The sequence below is a fragment of the Oculina patagonica genome, chromosome 8 (assembly GCF_052425735.1).
Source record: "Oculina patagonica isolate OP01 chromosome 8, crgOcupat, whole genome shotgun sequence".
Lineage (NCBI taxonomy): Eukaryota > Metazoa > Cnidaria > Anthozoa > Scleractinia > Oculinidae > Oculina > Oculina patagonica.
In genome coordinates this window covers 28,860,201-28,878,258 of record NC_135765.1, presented here as the reverse complement: position 1 = coordinate 28,878,258, position 18,058 = coordinate 28,860,201, and the positions used below count along the sequence as shown (strand labels likewise).

The following is an 18,058-nucleotide window of genomic DNA, read 5'->3' as shown; positions in this document are numbered from 1 at the left end:
GCGAAATATAAATAACGATGTGTTGAGCTTTTGAAAAGCACGGAAAGCACACAAAGGCCGTGAAAGAGAATCAGGTCCTCGTCTTCTCAAAACTGGGCGAAGCTACAGTCGTTATGCGCATATACATGTCTGAGTAGGAGGGTAAGAGGGAGGGGCGACCTCGACGTTTTGAAATGATAGCAGAAATTTTTTCCGAGTATAAGACCCTCTTATGACAGTGAGTTGACGGTTTCTTTTCCATCCAATGGGACCTTAATTTTGACGCTTTAAAACGTAACCCCATTGCGGACACCCCCCGAAAAAAATATTCTCGTTTGTCACGGCGTCTTCAGCATTTTGTGTCCGAGTTGGACCCTTGATTAGCATTGAGCCCCTTTAATGACAATGAGTTGACGGTTTTATTTTTATCAGGAGCCCTGTTTTTATCCAATACAATGGGGCCCTATTTATGGCCCCTTTGAAACATAATCCCATTGACATCCCCGAAAAAAATTACCCTCATTTGTCGACATTTAACGGTTTAATTTTAACTTGTTGACCTTTGAAACAAAATATAGCCTTTGACGGACGGAAGAAAAAGGACCCCTCGTATATTACTTGCCTTTTGACATAAAAAGTCCACAATGGGCGAGTCGACCTTAAAGAGACAATCTGGCGATCTCTCTGCCACGAATGAATACTAAATATCCCATGACTCCAGTTTGTGAACTTTGAGTTCAACATCCAAGGGGGCGGGAAGAGAAAGATCCTGGGAACGAGGTTGTTCAACATCAAGCCAGCTTGACCAGTAGTACATTAACACAGTAATCCTGCGCGGCGCTCAAACCCTAGCCTGTTCCAGGCGTTTGGTTAGTTGGGGAGCAACCCAGGGGTGGGTGGGGGGGCGGGGGGGCGGTACTCCGGCTTGTAAATGACGGAGATGATCGAAGGATTTTTTGGGTTTCAAATTGTCGATTCTGGGATTTTTTTGGGTAAGGAGATTTGGCAAGTATTTTTTTTTAGGTGACTTGATTCAAATAGAGGATCTTTTAGGGTATTAAAAACAAACATGGGCTCCTGAAACAAACTTGGCGTATTTCTGGTATGATGAATAATCAAACGCGAGCGTTATTGCTCCTCCTTTTTTTAAGGAGTAATTTGACAAGGGATTTTTTTTAGGGGTTATTTTTGGTCCAGGGATTTTTTTGGGTAATGTCGGAAGACTTAGGGATTTTTTTGGGTCCTGGGTTTTGCCTTCATTCGATCATCCCCGTCATTTACAAGTCGGAGTACCCCCCCCCCCACTTGGGGGGAGCAACGCCGTTTTTCGCGCTGCACAACTAACCGAACGCCTGGGACAAGCTTCTCGGACCCGCACTGCCCGATCCGGTCTCCAGCCACTCCCACCTCGGTAGGGGTTTTTGACCATTTTTGACAGAAAAGGCCCTTCCCTCTGTCGATCACAGCAATTTTACTCCCGTTCCTCGAACTCCTCGATTTTAAAAGAAATAATAATAATAAAAAAAATAAGTAGTATCCAAATACAAAATGCTCTCACATTGTTATTTGCCCCGGTTCATGCTAAGAATAATCGGCAAAAAGATCTTTTCGTCATTGGTTCAGTTATGCCGCATTGCCCTGAGGTCTTTCTTCTTCTTCTTTTATTTTGTGTTTAAAAGTCAAACAGAATTGAGGCGCGGTAATCATGTTGACACAAAAACGTTCCTTTATATTTGTGACTGCCGATCTGCTGAGACTAAAAAGAATGAAATTCTAGTCGTTCACGGATTAATTCAACCCAGTTCAACCTCGTCGAAAAGCGCCCTGGGGACGAGGTTGAGATTAATTATTTCTCAGAATTTTTCCTGATAGATAATTCAATGGTCATCAATGGATTTTAATATAGTTTCTGTAGATCTTGTCGTGAGAGAATAAGAATAGGGCAACCCCACGAAACTTTTGGTGAAATCGTCGAAAATCGTGAGAGATGTCAGGCCCGGGATTTTAGCGTGATTTTACAGTTCGTAACATGATGCTCACAGGGTATTGTTCCGTGAAATTGGACAGGGTGATTATTGGCATATACCGAGCCAAGCCCTTTAGCTAAATATTCCTCTATCATACGTGCCCTATTTACTGTTTTCAAAAATTGTTGTCATCTCAAATAGCTGTTTGTAGATAGATAACCTTTATAGGTCTTTATATACCGGATAAAGTTTAAAACTTGCAGTTTGTCAGGTTGTGTTGTTGAATACGAATTTTTTTAGAAGCGATAAACGCAAATACCGAAAGAGAAACGACTGAAAAAGAGGTATAATTGAATAAAACTGTAAATTTAATTAAATGACGCGAAGCGAAGAGGTTACGTAGCAATGTAAAATTACGCTATTTTTTCAGACCACAACACAACACGGTTCTGAGGCAGCTGGCGCGGTCACTAAGCTCTAAATGTGCATGTGTTATCCTGACCCTGCGCGCTGCACCGGCCAGAGAGAGCGAACAATTTGTGAAAGGTAAAGAGAGAATTTTCGACGGGAAAACTTCCACTGTTCCGTTGATGAGGAACCCGTCTTTTTGCCGTAACTCGCCACGTCAAATCTCCATAAGTGTGGCCTCCCTTGGCCGCTGAATTTCGCCAAGGTAAGGGGAGTTTCAATTTTATTCTTGAATTATTAAGTTGTATGGTAGTCGAGGTTCTGTTCATAATTTAAATACAACTGTTCCCAGGAGAAGAAAATTGAAAAGTTCAGACAAAGAAAGAGGCAGTACAGTGCTTTGGTTTCTACAGTTGATTTTTTAGCCTTTCTGGCCAGTAGCGTTGTTTCTCTAATATGTGTGATTTTTACTCTAAACTTCGCAGTGCCAGAATGAAATTTCATAGTCGAAACTAAATCTCGACGGGTGCTCACTTTCTCAACACAAGGTATTACGTTTTGACGAAAACTCGCTCATCGTTTCATGTGGACGATGAGTTCTGGCGACGAAGACAACGATGAAGGCATCGAAGCTGGTATTATTGACGAAACGGACCCTGTTTTCCGTTCAGTCGCTGAAGCGGATGTGAGCTTGGATGAAATGATGAGTTTGGCATGTCGGCAAGGCAAACTCGACATCGTGGAGTTGTTGTTGGAAAGTGGAGCGCATGTTGATTATCGAAACAAGGCTGGCAATACACCGTTGTTAGAGGCGTGCAGCCAGGGACACGTTGATGTGGCACGTTATTTGTTGGACCATAACGCTAACATCGATGCCCCCACCGAGACCACCTCTGATAGTGCCCTTACGTGGGCCTGCACCCTTGGCAACGAGGCTATTGTGGAGCTGTTGTTGGAAAGGACATCTGATGTGGAACACCGCACCAAAGATGGTTGTACGGCACTAATGTTCGCAGCATTGGCCGGTCACGTGAAAGTGGCGGCCATGTTGCTTGATCACGGCGCAGAGATAAATGTTGAGTCGGATAGCAACAAGGACAGCCCCCTTACTTTTGCTTGTTGGAAGGGGCACTGTGACGTCGTTGAGCTCCTTCTGGAAAGGAGTGCCAATATCGAACACCGCACAAAGGAGGGTTTCACGCCACTCATGTTTGCTGCGCTTGGGGGTCACACGGATGTCGCACGGAAGTTACTTGAGAGAAAGGCCAAGGTCAACGTTCCAAGTGGGAGTAACAACGATATTCCGTTGACAAGTGCGTGTTGGAAGGGTCACCATGATGTCGTGAAACTTCTGCTGGAGTTTAAATCCAATATAGAGCATCGCACAAAGGATGGTTGCACTCCCCTTATGCTGGCCGCACGGTATGTAGACCTTAGAATGTATAATACAAAAATAGATTTATAATCCCTTTTAATTGGCCAGGAAGCCTTCGAGTGGTATAGAATCAGGTACTGGCATCGAAGGGGTCATGAAATATCCAGATAGTGAAATGTAACGTTGACATAAATTGTTGCGTTCTAAGCTAAAATTAATGTTTGTTTTTTTAAGATTTCACAATATCCAAAATTTCCTGTGTGTTCTTTTATCTTCAAGGAACACGGCAGAGTGATATAAATTGCATACCTGTACCTTTCCTTAAGTCCTTACCACTTGTAAATAATTTTGTTTTTTGATATTTGTGATAAAACATTATTGAAGTCATTTTTTTCAGCCATCAATTCTCTTTTCTGAAAATGGTCTTTGTCAAAAACACAAACCTTGGAATTATAAGTTGACAAATGTTTTGCAATTTGTCATAAACAAGAGAAAAGAGGCACATGTTTATGTTTGTGGTTCAGTTTTACCGTTGGTACAATCTGGTATTCCTTTGTTGTTTTTTTTAAATTCATTATCATATATTACCATGCGCTAGAACAATAGAAAAAATACCAAATTTAACCAAGGGTAAAAACTGAACTTCAACATATAAAACTGACTTCAGATAAAAATTATACATGTATAGCATTATTATTGTTTTTTTTTTACAGTGGTTGCAAAACTCTTTATACCCATACACAAAATGCAGCCGCCATGCTAGTGTAATTGAACATTTTGGACACCAATATGACAATTATAACATCTTACAGAAGTGAAGTCAATATCCTGAAGTTTCACTTCAAGTTTCTTTATAGATCACCTCTAAACATTATCTCATCTGAAAATTTCAAAATGGCATAAAAATATGCCATATACAGTTCAGAAATGTTTTGTTGATCTTTTCTCTTTGAGATACTGAAGTATTGAAACACCCCAGTAACCACTGAACTTTGCACAGAGATAACTGTATTTATTTCTCAAGTATATATAAAGAGTGGACTTGTTCAACAAACAGTTCAGATTTTAGAATTTTGATGAGGTCAGCAGGGATGAAGCTAAGAAAACACTAGGCTGGCTCATCAGCAAGCCCAGCTGGCTTTTCTGGTCCAAGCAGCTCTAAAAGTTTACGTAAGTCTTTGTTTTCATGTGAAAATTCAGCCGGATTTAAGTTCTATTCAGCCAGTTAAATTAGCTGGCAGCCGGCCCTTAGCGACATCCCTGGGTCAGATGAAAATCACTAAACTGTCTAGTAAAAAGGATATTCCATGTGCTCAGGTTGGCTAACAAAACCAATGTTATCACAGCAATACAAGAATATAAAGTTTTAAAGTTTACAGGATGAGAAAGCTATATCATGAAGTGTAAATAGAAGTTTAAGCCATGCATCACTTAACAGATAAAGAACAACTTGCCTGTGCTTTATTCTTATATAAAGTGTTTAGGGAAGTGAGGGAAACAGTGTGGTAAAAAACACAAGCTGCTTGACAAACCCTCCTTTACTTCCCTGTATGCCTTGTAGCATACTAAAACAAAGTTACAGTTTTTTTTTATATGTTTTATGATACAGCTTTTGTGTTGCATCATTTCCACTAGAACAGTGATCTTTGATTTTAGAACTAAAGACAAGGCCCCAAAATTATCAAGCGTTTGAATAAAATTTGAAGTAGGCAGTTGGTCTGAGTAAAGTATAAACCCACTGCTTGAAAGAATCTTTAATTAGCTGACTTCTCTGGGCAAAGTAGAGTTAAGTAGCTTTGATGATTTTCAACGGTCATTGGTGCTCATTGAATGCGCTAAATTATCATTTAAATATTTTAACAAATCAGACCTCTAAACCACAAAATAATATCACGGTGCCACAAAACACAGTAGTATAAACGCCTGTCATGTTTTGTGGATCGAGGATGACGTTAATGCACAATTCAGACACCATCTTTTAGGAACCTTTTAATTTATGCTATGTCATGATAAAGTTGACAATAACAACCTTCGCAAATTGAAATTTAAAAAAAAGGTTTTGGTATAACAAGTGATCTCTTTGCTTCAAAAGTGTGATACAATAGGACACACCGCCAATTATTTTTTTTTTCCAGATTCAAAATTCATTGATATGGATAAATTTTAAAACAGGGTTTTACATGTAGTGTTTCATTTGCATTAATTACAGAGGTTTAATATTGATACATGAAGGATCTGATTGGTTCCCAAAATTTAACTGGGACTTTTAGCCCCAAATTATATTTCTCCCTCTTCAAGTTTGACAAAAGAAGGATTTATTTTGTTAAGTCAATATTTTTCTAAGTGACTATTGCTAATATATTAAGCGTTAATGGTTATCAGTTTATTTTTGTGTGAAGTTTTGAATTTTTTTTGTGAAATTTTGTATTTTTTAGCTAACACTAAAAATTCTATTTAAAAAAAAATCTTGAAGATTGATTTTTTTATAAAAAGAATTAAAATTAAATTTCAACTTTAATTGCTAAAAGCTATCAATTCAATAGTCCCCATGCTTATCCTGCTGTGTTTGTTTAGGCCTTTGTATTTTCATGCTAAATTGAACTCCAAGCATTTTCCTGGTTTTATAACTAATGTGCTGGCTAAATGATTCTTTACATAACCAAGACAAATCATTGAAAGAAGTGTGTCATGAATTTTAGCCAAATTTTAGACATAAGAAAATGGCCACAAAATTGAGTGAAATATAAAAATACAGCAACTTAAAAACAGCGAAGGAACATTTCAATCATGTAGCAAATACAAAGAAGGTTTGGATTATGGGAGGCGTGGTGGCCTAATGGTTAGTGTGTGCCGTACTCCGGATCGAGCGGTCCGAGTTCGAGCCCTGGTCGGGGCACAACGTTGTGTTCTTGGGCAAGACACTTTACTCTCAAACTGCCTCTCTCCACCTAGGTGTATTTAAATGGGTACCGGCGACATAATGCCGGGGGGAACGCTGCGATGGACTAGCCTCCCATTCAGGGGGGAGTATAAATATTCCTAGCCGCTTAATGCTAGTAGTATGGGCCGCATGGCTCGAGGTTCCCCCCCCCCCCGTCTTTTCCCTTTTGGATGATAAGAAATTGAAGAAGATTTAAAGGAGGTTTTTGATATGGTTTTTGAAAAACTGCTAGGCTGAACAGTTGCAAAAGTTAATCTTGTTTGTTTTTGACTTTTAATTATGATGCCTGGGAGACTTCTTAATTTTATTTGTAATGATCTATAAATTAAAGTAATTTCTTTGCCAACATCAAGTTTCATAGAGAGTATTAATTTTGGCAAAACTTAATAAAAATGATTAATAGACTTAACTTAGCCGTGGCACAAGCCCTTTAAATTCATGGTGAAAAAAGTGAAACAATTGCATCATTTAACAGTCCCACATACAATATAAATTGGATCTTGCATAAGACTGATACTTGCAATGACATAAAGCAATTTGAATTAATCTTAATGGAATCATGATGAATGCATGTTAATATGAATTATTTTAAGTGATTAAAAGAGTGTTTCTCTTTGCTGTCAATCATAATTATAATGAAAATCAATGAACCTTAAAAAAGTGAAAGAAAATGGATGGAAATCTACCATTCAAAACTTATATGTGATCTTTGGAACCCGTTGAAGTGTACATTTGTTTCCTCAAAGGTTGACTTAGATGAGTCACAGTAGCGAAAAACCGTGGATTGAACAGTGAGAGTTCATGTGTAATACCCATTAAATCTTTCTTTTCAGAAATAACTGAATGTCTAGGTAGTACAAATCTACAGAAAACTAAAAGCTACATGTACCATTCCTTTTGCAGTTTATAAAGAAAGTGGTTATGTATCTTTGTTGTAAATTACATAAGCTGTTGCAAGTCAAAGAGTAATGTTTCCCATACGGTGAAGATGTTCCTGTTAGCATGGCCATTTATTATCTTTTGAAGGAAAAAGTTTAGTACCTTTTCCATCTTTAAAATCAGCCTCAAAATTTGACCTTCACTAATCTCAGAATGCCAAGATTTGTTTGATAAAAGGATCTGATGATTTAAGGTGGATAAATTTAATTTACATGTACAGTTTTAATTTTATGTAATGCTTGTGTACACATGTTATGCACCTAATGTTTTGTTATGACTCTTAAAAATACTTGCTTTAATACAGCATTTAAGACATAAGTGGTGCATTTTACACACTGGAAAACACTGTCTTTGTAATAAAACTGAATCTATAAGACAGTACTTAACTACACTCTTTTTTAAAGGGACATGGTCAGGGTTCTTACCGCGCTGACCTGGACACTAGTTTTCACGTTTTGAAAAAAGACCACTGTGGACTTTTTTCAAAACAAACCTTCAGAAATCTGCTTCAATCTTCTTAGTGTTTCACTAAATGGGAAAATTTAGAAGAAAAAAAAAACATTGAGAAGATTGAAGCAGATTTCTGAAGGTTCTCTACGCGTATTTTGATTTCGGGTTAAGGTGGACTTTTTTCAAATTGTAAACGCTGACCATGTCCCTTTAACTATTCTCCACATTCTTATTCAACTTATAAGAATGTCTATTTTGAGGTACAGTAGGATCTGAACATTCTCCAATCTTCGGATTATTTTTGCCTGAAAAGTGCTCAAAACATTCTTGAAAGCAAGGTGGTATTGCAGTAAATCACTTCATGCATAATGCTTGCTGTACATGCCGTTTAACATTAAATTTTCACAACAAAGGGCAAAATAATTAAATTTGTTCCCAAATGTCAACCCTGGTCACATCCTTTGCATGTTTCTAAATTGTTGGTCCTTCAGAGCCTCAATGCTGTTACAAATAAAAGGTTCTTTACAAAAGAGAAAGTTAATTGAATAATAGTTTGGTCCTTGGTAGATCTTGTATTATTGTGATTTTAAAATCTATGTGAATCTATGATGAAAAGTTTATCACAGAGCTAAATTTCATTTGCATTTTTAGAATACTGTTTGTTTTGGGCTTAATACATGAAAGTGGTTATGCATAATATTTTTTCACACCCATTTTAGTCTGTTTCACATTTTTGATTTATTAGTAATTATGCTGAAGAGATTTCTCTTAAAAAAAATCCAATTTTTACACATGGATGACATTGTTCTAGTGTGACAAAAAAACATGATCTTTATTTTCAAGTCTTTCTTGTTACAAAATAAATAAAATTAAGATTTGTGATTTAGATAACAGAAAACACCTAGTGCTGTGTTGCTATTGTTTGCCATAGCAACAACACTATTTTTATTAATCCTTTTTAAAACAAAGACGTGCTAATCTCAAATTGCATTTACTTTAGTGTCTGAAGCTTGTCATATTTCAGTTATGGAAAACTTCTTGAGAACTTTTTTATTTTTTTCTGGGCCTAGAATTGTTTTAAATATAATATCTTTGTGTATAACTTTGCATCCATAATTGCCAACTTGCACTATTTTGCAACATCAGATGCAGTGCATTGTTTTATCTTTTACAGTATATATATGCAAAGAAGTGTGAATTAATCTGTAACCATTATGGTATCTAGAATGAAAGTTTCTCAACTGTAATACCAATGTCATTATTGTAAAGTGAGACTTTTTTATTCTGTTTCCTCAGATCAGAGTGACATTAAAAATCTGAATAACAGCAATCATAATTGAAAGATAAACTTTCTGTTTGTAAACACAAACCTGCAATTTCAAACTCCTATTCCTAGAACTGTTCAGAGTAGATGTATCTGATCTAGCAGTAAATATTATTAAATACACACTGTAATAAATTTGTGGGATTATTGATTAAAGTACACTAGTGAGCCTCTGCCATTTTTGCTGCCATTAAAATCATGAAAACTGTATGGCGAAGAAAAATCTTATTGCATTGCTGTAAGTCTGTTTAATTACCTCTAGCAGTTTCACAGTGATCTATTTCATGAGACAGACTCTGCATAAAAAAATATAATACTGAAAATCTCATGTGTAAAAATGGAAACAAAGGCATGGCTGACTATTAGAATGATAAATCTTTCAGAGAATGTTTTGTGCATTTCATTTTTAATCTGAATTTTTTGTTCTTATTAAAAGGTTTTCTTTGGTCATTAGTAAAGCCAATCTTACTAATAAAAAATTATTATGTAACGGTAATAGACTATACCAGTATTTACATTTTGGGGTGTGAGGGGTGACATGCTTCAAAAAAGGTTCTGTCCAGTTGTCTGCAACAAGTAAACTCTCCTGCTGCACAAGTACCTGTAACTTTTCATTCTCACTTGCCTGGCCCCAGTTGTTTAAAGGGTGGATATCGCTATCCACTGGATAAATCACTTTATTATATAGAATGCAGTGCTTTAGCGAGTGGTAGCAAATCGAGAAAAATGGTATCCACACATGTGTGGATATCAATGGTATCCACACATGTGTGGATATCATTTTTGACCAATCATCTCGCAGTTTGCCACGTTTTATAGCTCAATGAGCCAAAGTTTATCGATATTAAGTCGAAACATCTTCAACATGGTTGCTTGGAGATATGAAATTTATCTTCTCGTGTTCAAAACCGATATCTCACTCGTTCGCTGCGCTCACTCGTGAGATATAGATTTGAACACTCGAAGATAAATTTCATATCTCCGCGCAACCATGTAATATCCTCTATATCTGGTGGATAGTGAAGTAGGTTTGTATGATAGTTATCCACTGGATAGCGATTTATCCAGTGGATAGAGTTATCCACCCCTTGAATAACTGGGGCCAGATGGGCAAGGGCTCAGGCAAGTCATCTGCCAAATAAATCTTAAAAAAGTTAACTGCGAGAAGCATGCGACTGTCCTGTGCAAGCAAAATTTGAGAGCTGCTGGTCTTAAAGGCAAGCTAGAATTCAAGTTTTTTTTTCCAGCCCTGGTAAATAAGTAGTTGGCCTAAAGAGATAATTTCAGTCATGTTTTTAATGGGTGTTTTATTCTTTTCAGTGAGGGTCATTATTCTGTAGCCAAGTTGATTCTTGATAGCAATGCTGAAGTGAATGTTCCCTCTGGAAGTGAAAATAACATTCCTCTTACTCTGGCTTGCTGGAAAGGTACTGTTGACACCAATAAAAATTTTATATTTTTTTAACTAACTGTTTGATTGTGATAATAATAATGTGTAACAAAATTTACTCTGATTTGCAACTGTATATTTTATTAAAAAATATTTGCCCAAACATGCATGGTATTGTAGTTCTTGTAGTTCTTGGCAGAGTCAGTTATGAAAATATTGTGATGTAGTTAAACTTTATGGGCCTTATTGTCACATGGTGCAAAAAGGGTTAAGTGCATGTAATCAATTAATGCTTGCTCTGTTTCAGTCAATACTGTCTTTGTCAATGATTGTGTTGTAAATAACTTTTTTCAGGTCATACTAATGTAGTCGAGCTTCTCTTGGAGCACAAGTCAAATATTGAGCATCGTAACAAAGCTGGCTGTACTCCCCTGATGTTAGCCTCAAGGTAAGCTGGAACCATTGAGTGCTAGCTAGAAGGCCTTTCTCAGTGTCCTTACTTCATCTGCCAACCAAAAAGTCCAAAAATGTTACTTGTCTATCAGGCAAGTTATGGATAAGATCCAGTAGCCTAACAGGAAAATCTACTAACCCAGGCTATCGGACAGGACTTTCTTTAAATGCTATGCGACAATAAGCCAATATCTAAATTCAACCAATCAGAATGTTATTGCCAGTCTGATATTGTCTAAATATTTGACTGGGGTAAAGTCTTTATGGCTCTTTTTCAATGTTATGAAGTTGTGTAACAATTTTTTCTTAACCAAGCTTGTTTGGGACCACACCCTACTGTGAAAATATCAGCCCTCGGTCTTTTCTGTACAGTCTCGCTGTGCATGATCCAAACGGGTGGAGACCTAGGGTAGATATTCTCCTTGATGGCCCTTATGCTTGCTTTTTGAGATATCTATATTCCTATGGTTGAAATAACTCATCAGATTGTAATCTGAACATGTATTTACCAATGTATTTCACTTATATTTTCAGGGAGGGTCATGTAGAAACCACTCGTCTTTTGCTAAATAAGGGAGCTGAAATAAACACACCGTCAGGAAGTAATGATGACACACCACTAACATTGGCCTGCTGGAAAGGTAGTGACTAAATAAAACAAAAGTCTCAAATGATGTTATGATAAGGTGTTGTTCATTTTTCGAGAAGTATATCAAACATTATTTTAAATAGTTCTGCTTCTGTTAGGGTTCATACGGGTCCTGGAAAACCTGGAAAGTCCTGGAATTTTATTGTGGCACTTTCCAGGACTGGAAAGTCCTGGAAAGTTTTGGAAACTTTGTTAAACTCAAGTAACAAATGAATTCTCAGAACTAACATTATAAGAAATGTACAGACAGTCAGGAGAAATAATAATTTTTGAGATCTTGGGGGTGAAAGGGTTAATGTGAATTTTGGAGTCCTGGAAAAATCAATCGGACTCTTGAATAGTCCTGGAAAATTGCCTGGAAAAGTCCTGAAAAATTGTTTTTGAAAAACGGTATGAAGCCTGTTCTATGCTAATGTTTTCATTTATTTTGTGTGGTGAAGGAAACATGTTGCAATCATTGCATCACCAACTTCTGAGATAATTGAAGTACAATGTTTACTTGGAGCAATTCATGAGTTTCTTCTTCCTCTTTCTTCTCCAATTAGGTCATGTTGATGTGGTTGATCTTCTTCTAAAACACAACTCCAAAGTAGATCATCAAACCAAGACTGGATGTACTCCTCTAATGGAAGCTACAAGGTCTGCTTTTGGCTTTATTTCATGTTACATGTATTTTATTGTGACACTATTTATTTACATATAAATGTAAGCATGGAATGATAACAATAATTATTGGAAGTCTTACTCACTTACAAGTTCAGTTTGTTTAATGCAAGGGTCAACAGAGTACATTTATGCAATACAAGCTTGTTATGTATATTGTAGACCTTTTCAGCTTCATATGTAAATTGCTCATTTCAGATCTTGAAATATTGCTCTCGAAAAGGTAACATACATTGACCCCCCCACACACACCTGCCTTGCCCCCTTGCCGCTCCCCCAAAAAAGAAACATTTTCTTTAAGAACAATGTTAGTGATAGTTGTTGTTAACTGAATTCCAGGGAGGGTCATGTCTCTGTAGCTGAACAGTTACTTGCGCATGGTGCTGATGTGGAACTTCCTGATAACTATGGTCAAAGTCCTCTCTTTATGGCCTGTTGGAAAGGTAGGTCTTCATCACTTTCATACAAACTGTTACCTCAGCTGTTTGAAAGAAGGATATTTGATCCTGGTAACCGCTGTTGTCAACAAGAACCTGGTCTTTAAATAAAATTGATTTATTTTTGTTGTTTAGGTCACCGAGATGTTGCAGAACTTCTCCTTGAAAATGTTGCAAACAGAGACTGCAGAACGAAAACAGGCATCACACCCTTGTTTCAGGTATCTTACAAGCCCAGTTATCTTTGATACACCCCCCCTTTTTAGCTTTAATAAAAAAAAAAAAAAAAAACTCTTTATTTAAAATTTTAAACCAATAAAGTTAAATCAGTGCTGTCACGTCGCTAATAATAATAAACAGTACCTCATTAAAGTACTGCTCAGTAGCTTTTTTTTGAATGATCACACACCAGTGTTTCTTCCACAGGCTTAAAATTTAGAACATCCTTGAACAGCATAATGAAACAGTATGGCATGAAAGTACTGCTCAGTAGCTTTCATTTGAATAGTCATGCGCTAGGGTTTCATCCACAGACTTAAAAGTTAGAACCACCTTGTACAGCATAATAAACAGTTCCACATGAAAGTACTGCTCGATAGCTTTCATTTGAATGGTCACACACCAGGGTTTTATCTATAGGCTTAAAGTTATAACCATCTTGTACAGCATAATGAACAGAACTACATGAAAGCACTACTCAATAGATTTCATTTGAATGGTCACATGCTAATGTCTTACCACAGTTGCAGGCAACATTTTGATTAAGATCTGAAATAAATAAAATAAATTAATTACCAAGTTGTTTGCATTGATATGCCACTAAAGAAATGAAAATACCCACAGAAACGTTTCCAAGATTTCCGTCAATCAAAGATTGAAATGATGTTTTGCACGAGCGATCATGAAATTTAACTAGCAATAAATAAAAATTCTATGCCGACAGAAGACTACAGAAACTTGGTCAAAATATTTAACTTTATTACACAGCAAAGACATTTTTAAGATTTTTTTTGAGACTGTAACTTCAATTTCATGTCTTTTGCATTTAGAAACCGAATGAAACTAAACAGTTTCAGATCTTTACGAAAAACTAATTTTATACAAAGCCGACAGTGTCAATACGTTTTACGTCTCGTTGAGCATAAAAGTTTTGTACCTTTTATTTTTATGCTGTTTGTTCTGACGGTTTAGCCAGAAAAAAGCCCTTTTTGACAACTTAGCTACTAAAGGGTTTAAACTGCACCTGTTAAAGAAAGTTTAAGGAGTTTTGGCCACGGAATAAAATTTATTTATCACCAGTTCACTTTTGTGTGATCACTCGCTCGAAAATGTTGTTAGAAACCCCTTCAAACATCGAATGACAGAAATCTTGGAAACGTTTCTGCGGGTGTTTGATTTCTGAAGTCGCATCTCAATGGATGGTAATATTATTGTTCCTTTTCGTCAGGCTTGTCGTGAAAATCATGTGGATGTGGTAGAGCTGTTGTTGGACTATGGAGCCAGTGTGAATGCACCATTCCCAAACAGCAGGTTAGTGTACCAGATCAGTCAAATGTGCCTTTGCTAAAGAGGTGCAATGGCCTAATGGTTAGTGCACAGGATTGCAGATTTAGTGGTCAGTGTCCCAACCCTGACAAGGGTCTTGATGTTGGCTGCTTGGACAACACTCTTCACAAAAACAGCCTTTTGTATTCAGCATCTGCATAGTATTAGAAGGGGCTACATATATGTCACGGTATTTTAATTAATTCAGTCTATTTATTTTTGTTAATTAAGAGCTCTAAACTTCAAATTGGCAGAGCAAAGTCTTTTATTGGCAAAATCACAGCCACATAACAAACAAGGTCCCCCCCCCCAAAAACCAAAAACCTACCACATCCCTTTTTTTTCGAGCATTGTAAATGACACTTTCATACAAATTGAGATAAACTTGAAAAAAGTCAGACTGATGTTTTTCAAGTTTGCCGGAACGCAATCCGTTTTAATCTTGTTGAATTTTGCCCATCCATGCCGCATTTTGGCTTTTCTGTGTTTCTTTTGAGTTCTTCTACAGTTTTAAGCCATTATTCTGATATTTCAGTCAATTCTATGACCAGTTGGTCATTGCCGAAATTGCCTAAAGTTGTATGACATAGCCTCCTTAAATTATTTGCTTTAATTCCATTTTTCTAATCCCACTAAACCATTTGAACAGATGGCATGACTGTGTTTGGCAAGTAAGGGAGGATAATGTTCTGGAAAAGAAAATCGCCCCAAAATCCAGTGAATGATGTATAATTCTGGGTTGCAAGAGAGTTCAAACTCTATGAACTTTTGCACTAGATAGTATCTGACACTGGATTCAAAAGAAAATACTTTGTAAATGAAAAAATCTTTCTTTGATCAGTTATGGTCCAATAATATTGGGTATTGCAGTCTTACAGGAGTACATAGAATATTATTTAAAATTAGCAATGGTATATTGCAATTCCCTAGTTTTGACTGATTAACAGGCAATGGTATATGAGCTCATATACCATTGACCATAAATATGGTAGCCAATATGTGTCAACAAAAACAGCTGGGGAGCTCAAATATTGCAATTCTTCGGGCATTAGTTAGTTAAGGGAGGATAATGTTCTTGAAGGATAAAAAAATCCAAAATAAGGCTTATCGCCATTGATAAGGGTGACAAACCTCTAGCTCTAACTACTATTATAAAGCAAACAGACGCAGAATCACAAACACACACAAAAAAAACAACACTTTTGAACTGAGGTTAAACAAGCAAGCGTAACTTATTTCACTTTATGCAAATTTGCACATTGAAAATTGACACACACACCAGCTGGTAATATTTCTTTTGTGTCCAAAACAAAAGAGTTTGAAGAAATGTTTGCATGGCTCCCAAAAAGGCTCAACATACACACTGAGAATATTATGGTATTTTTAGGGAAGGAGAGAAAATAACTTCTTTCCTAGCATGGATATACATGTACTGTACCTTTTGGAACCATGACAGTTCTTATACAGAAAATGATTTCAAACTATTCTTTCTTGCAGAGAAAACCCCTTGACTTTAGCAGGGGAGAAAGGTCATGTTGAGCTGGTCTCTCTTTTACTGAGCAGGTTGGTTGAGGCTCGTTATCAAATATGACTTTCAGGGTTAATTTGCATACATGATGCCAGAAACCCATGGGTTTCTGATGACACACAGTGTACAGCTGTAATATAAGAGACCGGTAATAAAAAAAATAAACGGTATAATTATGGAAAAACTTTTTTTTCCAAAACCATTTGTTTTACTGTATTTCTGTGGGCAGGCTGTACATAAATTTTTGGTTTTGTCTAATGAAAAATGTATGTTGTACCTGTACATGAACTTTTGCTAGGAGTGCTTTTGAGAATTTTAGGAAGGGGTTGGGATGTTAACACCCTGTGAAGTAAGAGAAGTACTGATGTTGGAGATTTCTTTGAGCTTACTTGCAGCTACAAAATAACTGCCACATGTACCCCTTCCAGAGGGAACCAGATTGTTAAAATAGAGAGTACACTCTCAGACATCCCTCCCTTGCCCCCCTTTTTTGCTTCCTTCCAAAAGTAACCATAATTTAGGTACACACCCAGTGTAAAAAGAAAATCGCCCCAAAATCCAGTGAATGATGTATAACTCTGGGTTGCAAGAGAGTTCAAACTCTATGAACTTTTGCACTAGATAGTATCTGACACTGGATTCAAAAGAAATAACTTTGTAAATGAAAATCTTTCTTTGATCAGTTATGGTCCAATAATATTGGGTATTGCAGTCTTACAGGAGTACATAGAATATTATTTAAAATTAGCAATGGTATATTGCAATTCCCGAGTTTTGACTGGTTAACAGGCAATGGTATATGAGCTCATATACCATTGACCATTAATATGGTAGCCAATATGTGTCAACAAAAACAGCTGGGAAGCTCAAATATTGCAATTCTTCGGGTATTTTTAATAAAACAGTTATTCCACTCGCACTTGTTGGATATTAGTTAGTTATAGACAACTCATATCCAATGCGTGCTCGTGGAATAATTGTTATTAGTATATACCACAGAGGTGAATAGTGCTTTCCGTGCACGCTGACTCACAGGTGATTAGCAAAGTACTATTTACCTCCAAGTAGCTAAAGAGAAACAAACTGCCTTCGCACGTCGCTTTGTTTAACGAAAGTGATGTTTTGGTCCCCTAGCTCGCTGCTTCATGGCTCGGTAAATATCCACTACTATTCACCTCCACTTCAGTGAATAACGGTTAAAATTTAATATGACATTAAATCTTTTCCATGTCCTAAAATTATTGCAGACAGTCCTGACCTCATCCACAGCTCTTTGTTTTGTATTTTCTTTGGTAATTGTATATTTTGCTTTTGGATCTTTCACTTGATATATATTAAATAACAATAGGTTCATCCTTTTGCATGCACTTTTGAGTTACGGTGCATGCGGGAAATTTGGAGAGCATGAAAGAAGCGTAAGAAATGCACAAGGCGATAGCTGAGAGCAAATCTAGCTTCTTTCGTGGTCTCCAAACTTCCCAAGTGCACCACAACTTGATAGTGCAAAGCTAAAAGCATGAACCAATTATTTTATAGCATTGCCAGTGGAAGTGTAGTTCTAAATCTGCGCCAAAAACGCGTGCAAGAAGAAAAACTTTCTGGCAAATTGATTTGCACACCTGTCTATTGGATTTACATGGTGCATGCTCGTGTGTACTGAATTTGATTGCGTGGCTCAGCTCGACATGTTATCATTTGTATTAATAAATTTAATATTTATTTAATATTTATTGTACTAGGAGTGCAAATGTGGAGTGTCATACCAAAAAAGGCTGTACTCCATTTCACCTGTCTTGCAAGGAAGGTCATCTAGAAATCGCTATACAGCTTCTGGAAAAAGGAGCAGACACAGAGGTGACAAATGCTCCCAGTGATCTTTTGTTAATATAAAAGTACTCATTTTGCATGTACAGCTGTACATTTATGTAGTTACATGTTACATAAGTTTGGCAAGGCGCGGTGGCCTAATGGTTAGCGTGCTCGACTCCGAGTCGAACGGCCCGGGTTCGA

General features: G+C 36.9%; 1 protein-coding gene across 1 annotated transcript in view; it reads left to right on the top strand.

Moving 5' to 3' along the window:
• The first annotated feature begins 2,426 nt into the window (after positions 1 to 2,426).
• The window catches only part of LOC144663830 (uncharacterized), a 30,430-nt gene continuing 14,798 nt past the window's right edge, over positions 2,427 to 18,058 (top strand). The window contains exons 1-11 of the mRNA XM_078524893.1: positions 2,427 to 2,619; positions 2,840 to 3,776; positions 10,704 to 10,810; positions 11,128 to 11,221; positions 11,761 to 11,867; positions 12,421 to 12,514; positions 12,878 to 12,981; positions 13,111 to 13,196; positions 14,423 to 14,505; positions 16,018 to 16,083; positions 17,788 to 17,902. Of these exons, the coding sequence (XP_078381019.1) occupies positions 2,938 to 3,776; positions 10,704 to 10,810; positions 11,128 to 11,221; positions 11,761 to 11,867; positions 12,421 to 12,514; positions 12,878 to 12,981; positions 13,111 to 13,196; positions 14,423 to 14,505; positions 16,018 to 16,083; positions 17,788 to 17,902 (1,695 nt within the window). The 5' untranslated portion in view covers positions 2,427 to 2,619; positions 2,840 to 2,937. The remainder of the gene's footprint in view (positions 2,620 to 2,839; positions 3,777 to 10,703; positions 10,811 to 11,127; positions 11,222 to 11,760; positions 11,868 to 12,420; positions 12,515 to 12,877; positions 12,982 to 13,110; positions 13,197 to 14,422; positions 14,506 to 16,017; positions 16,084 to 17,787; positions 17,903 to 18,058) is intronic.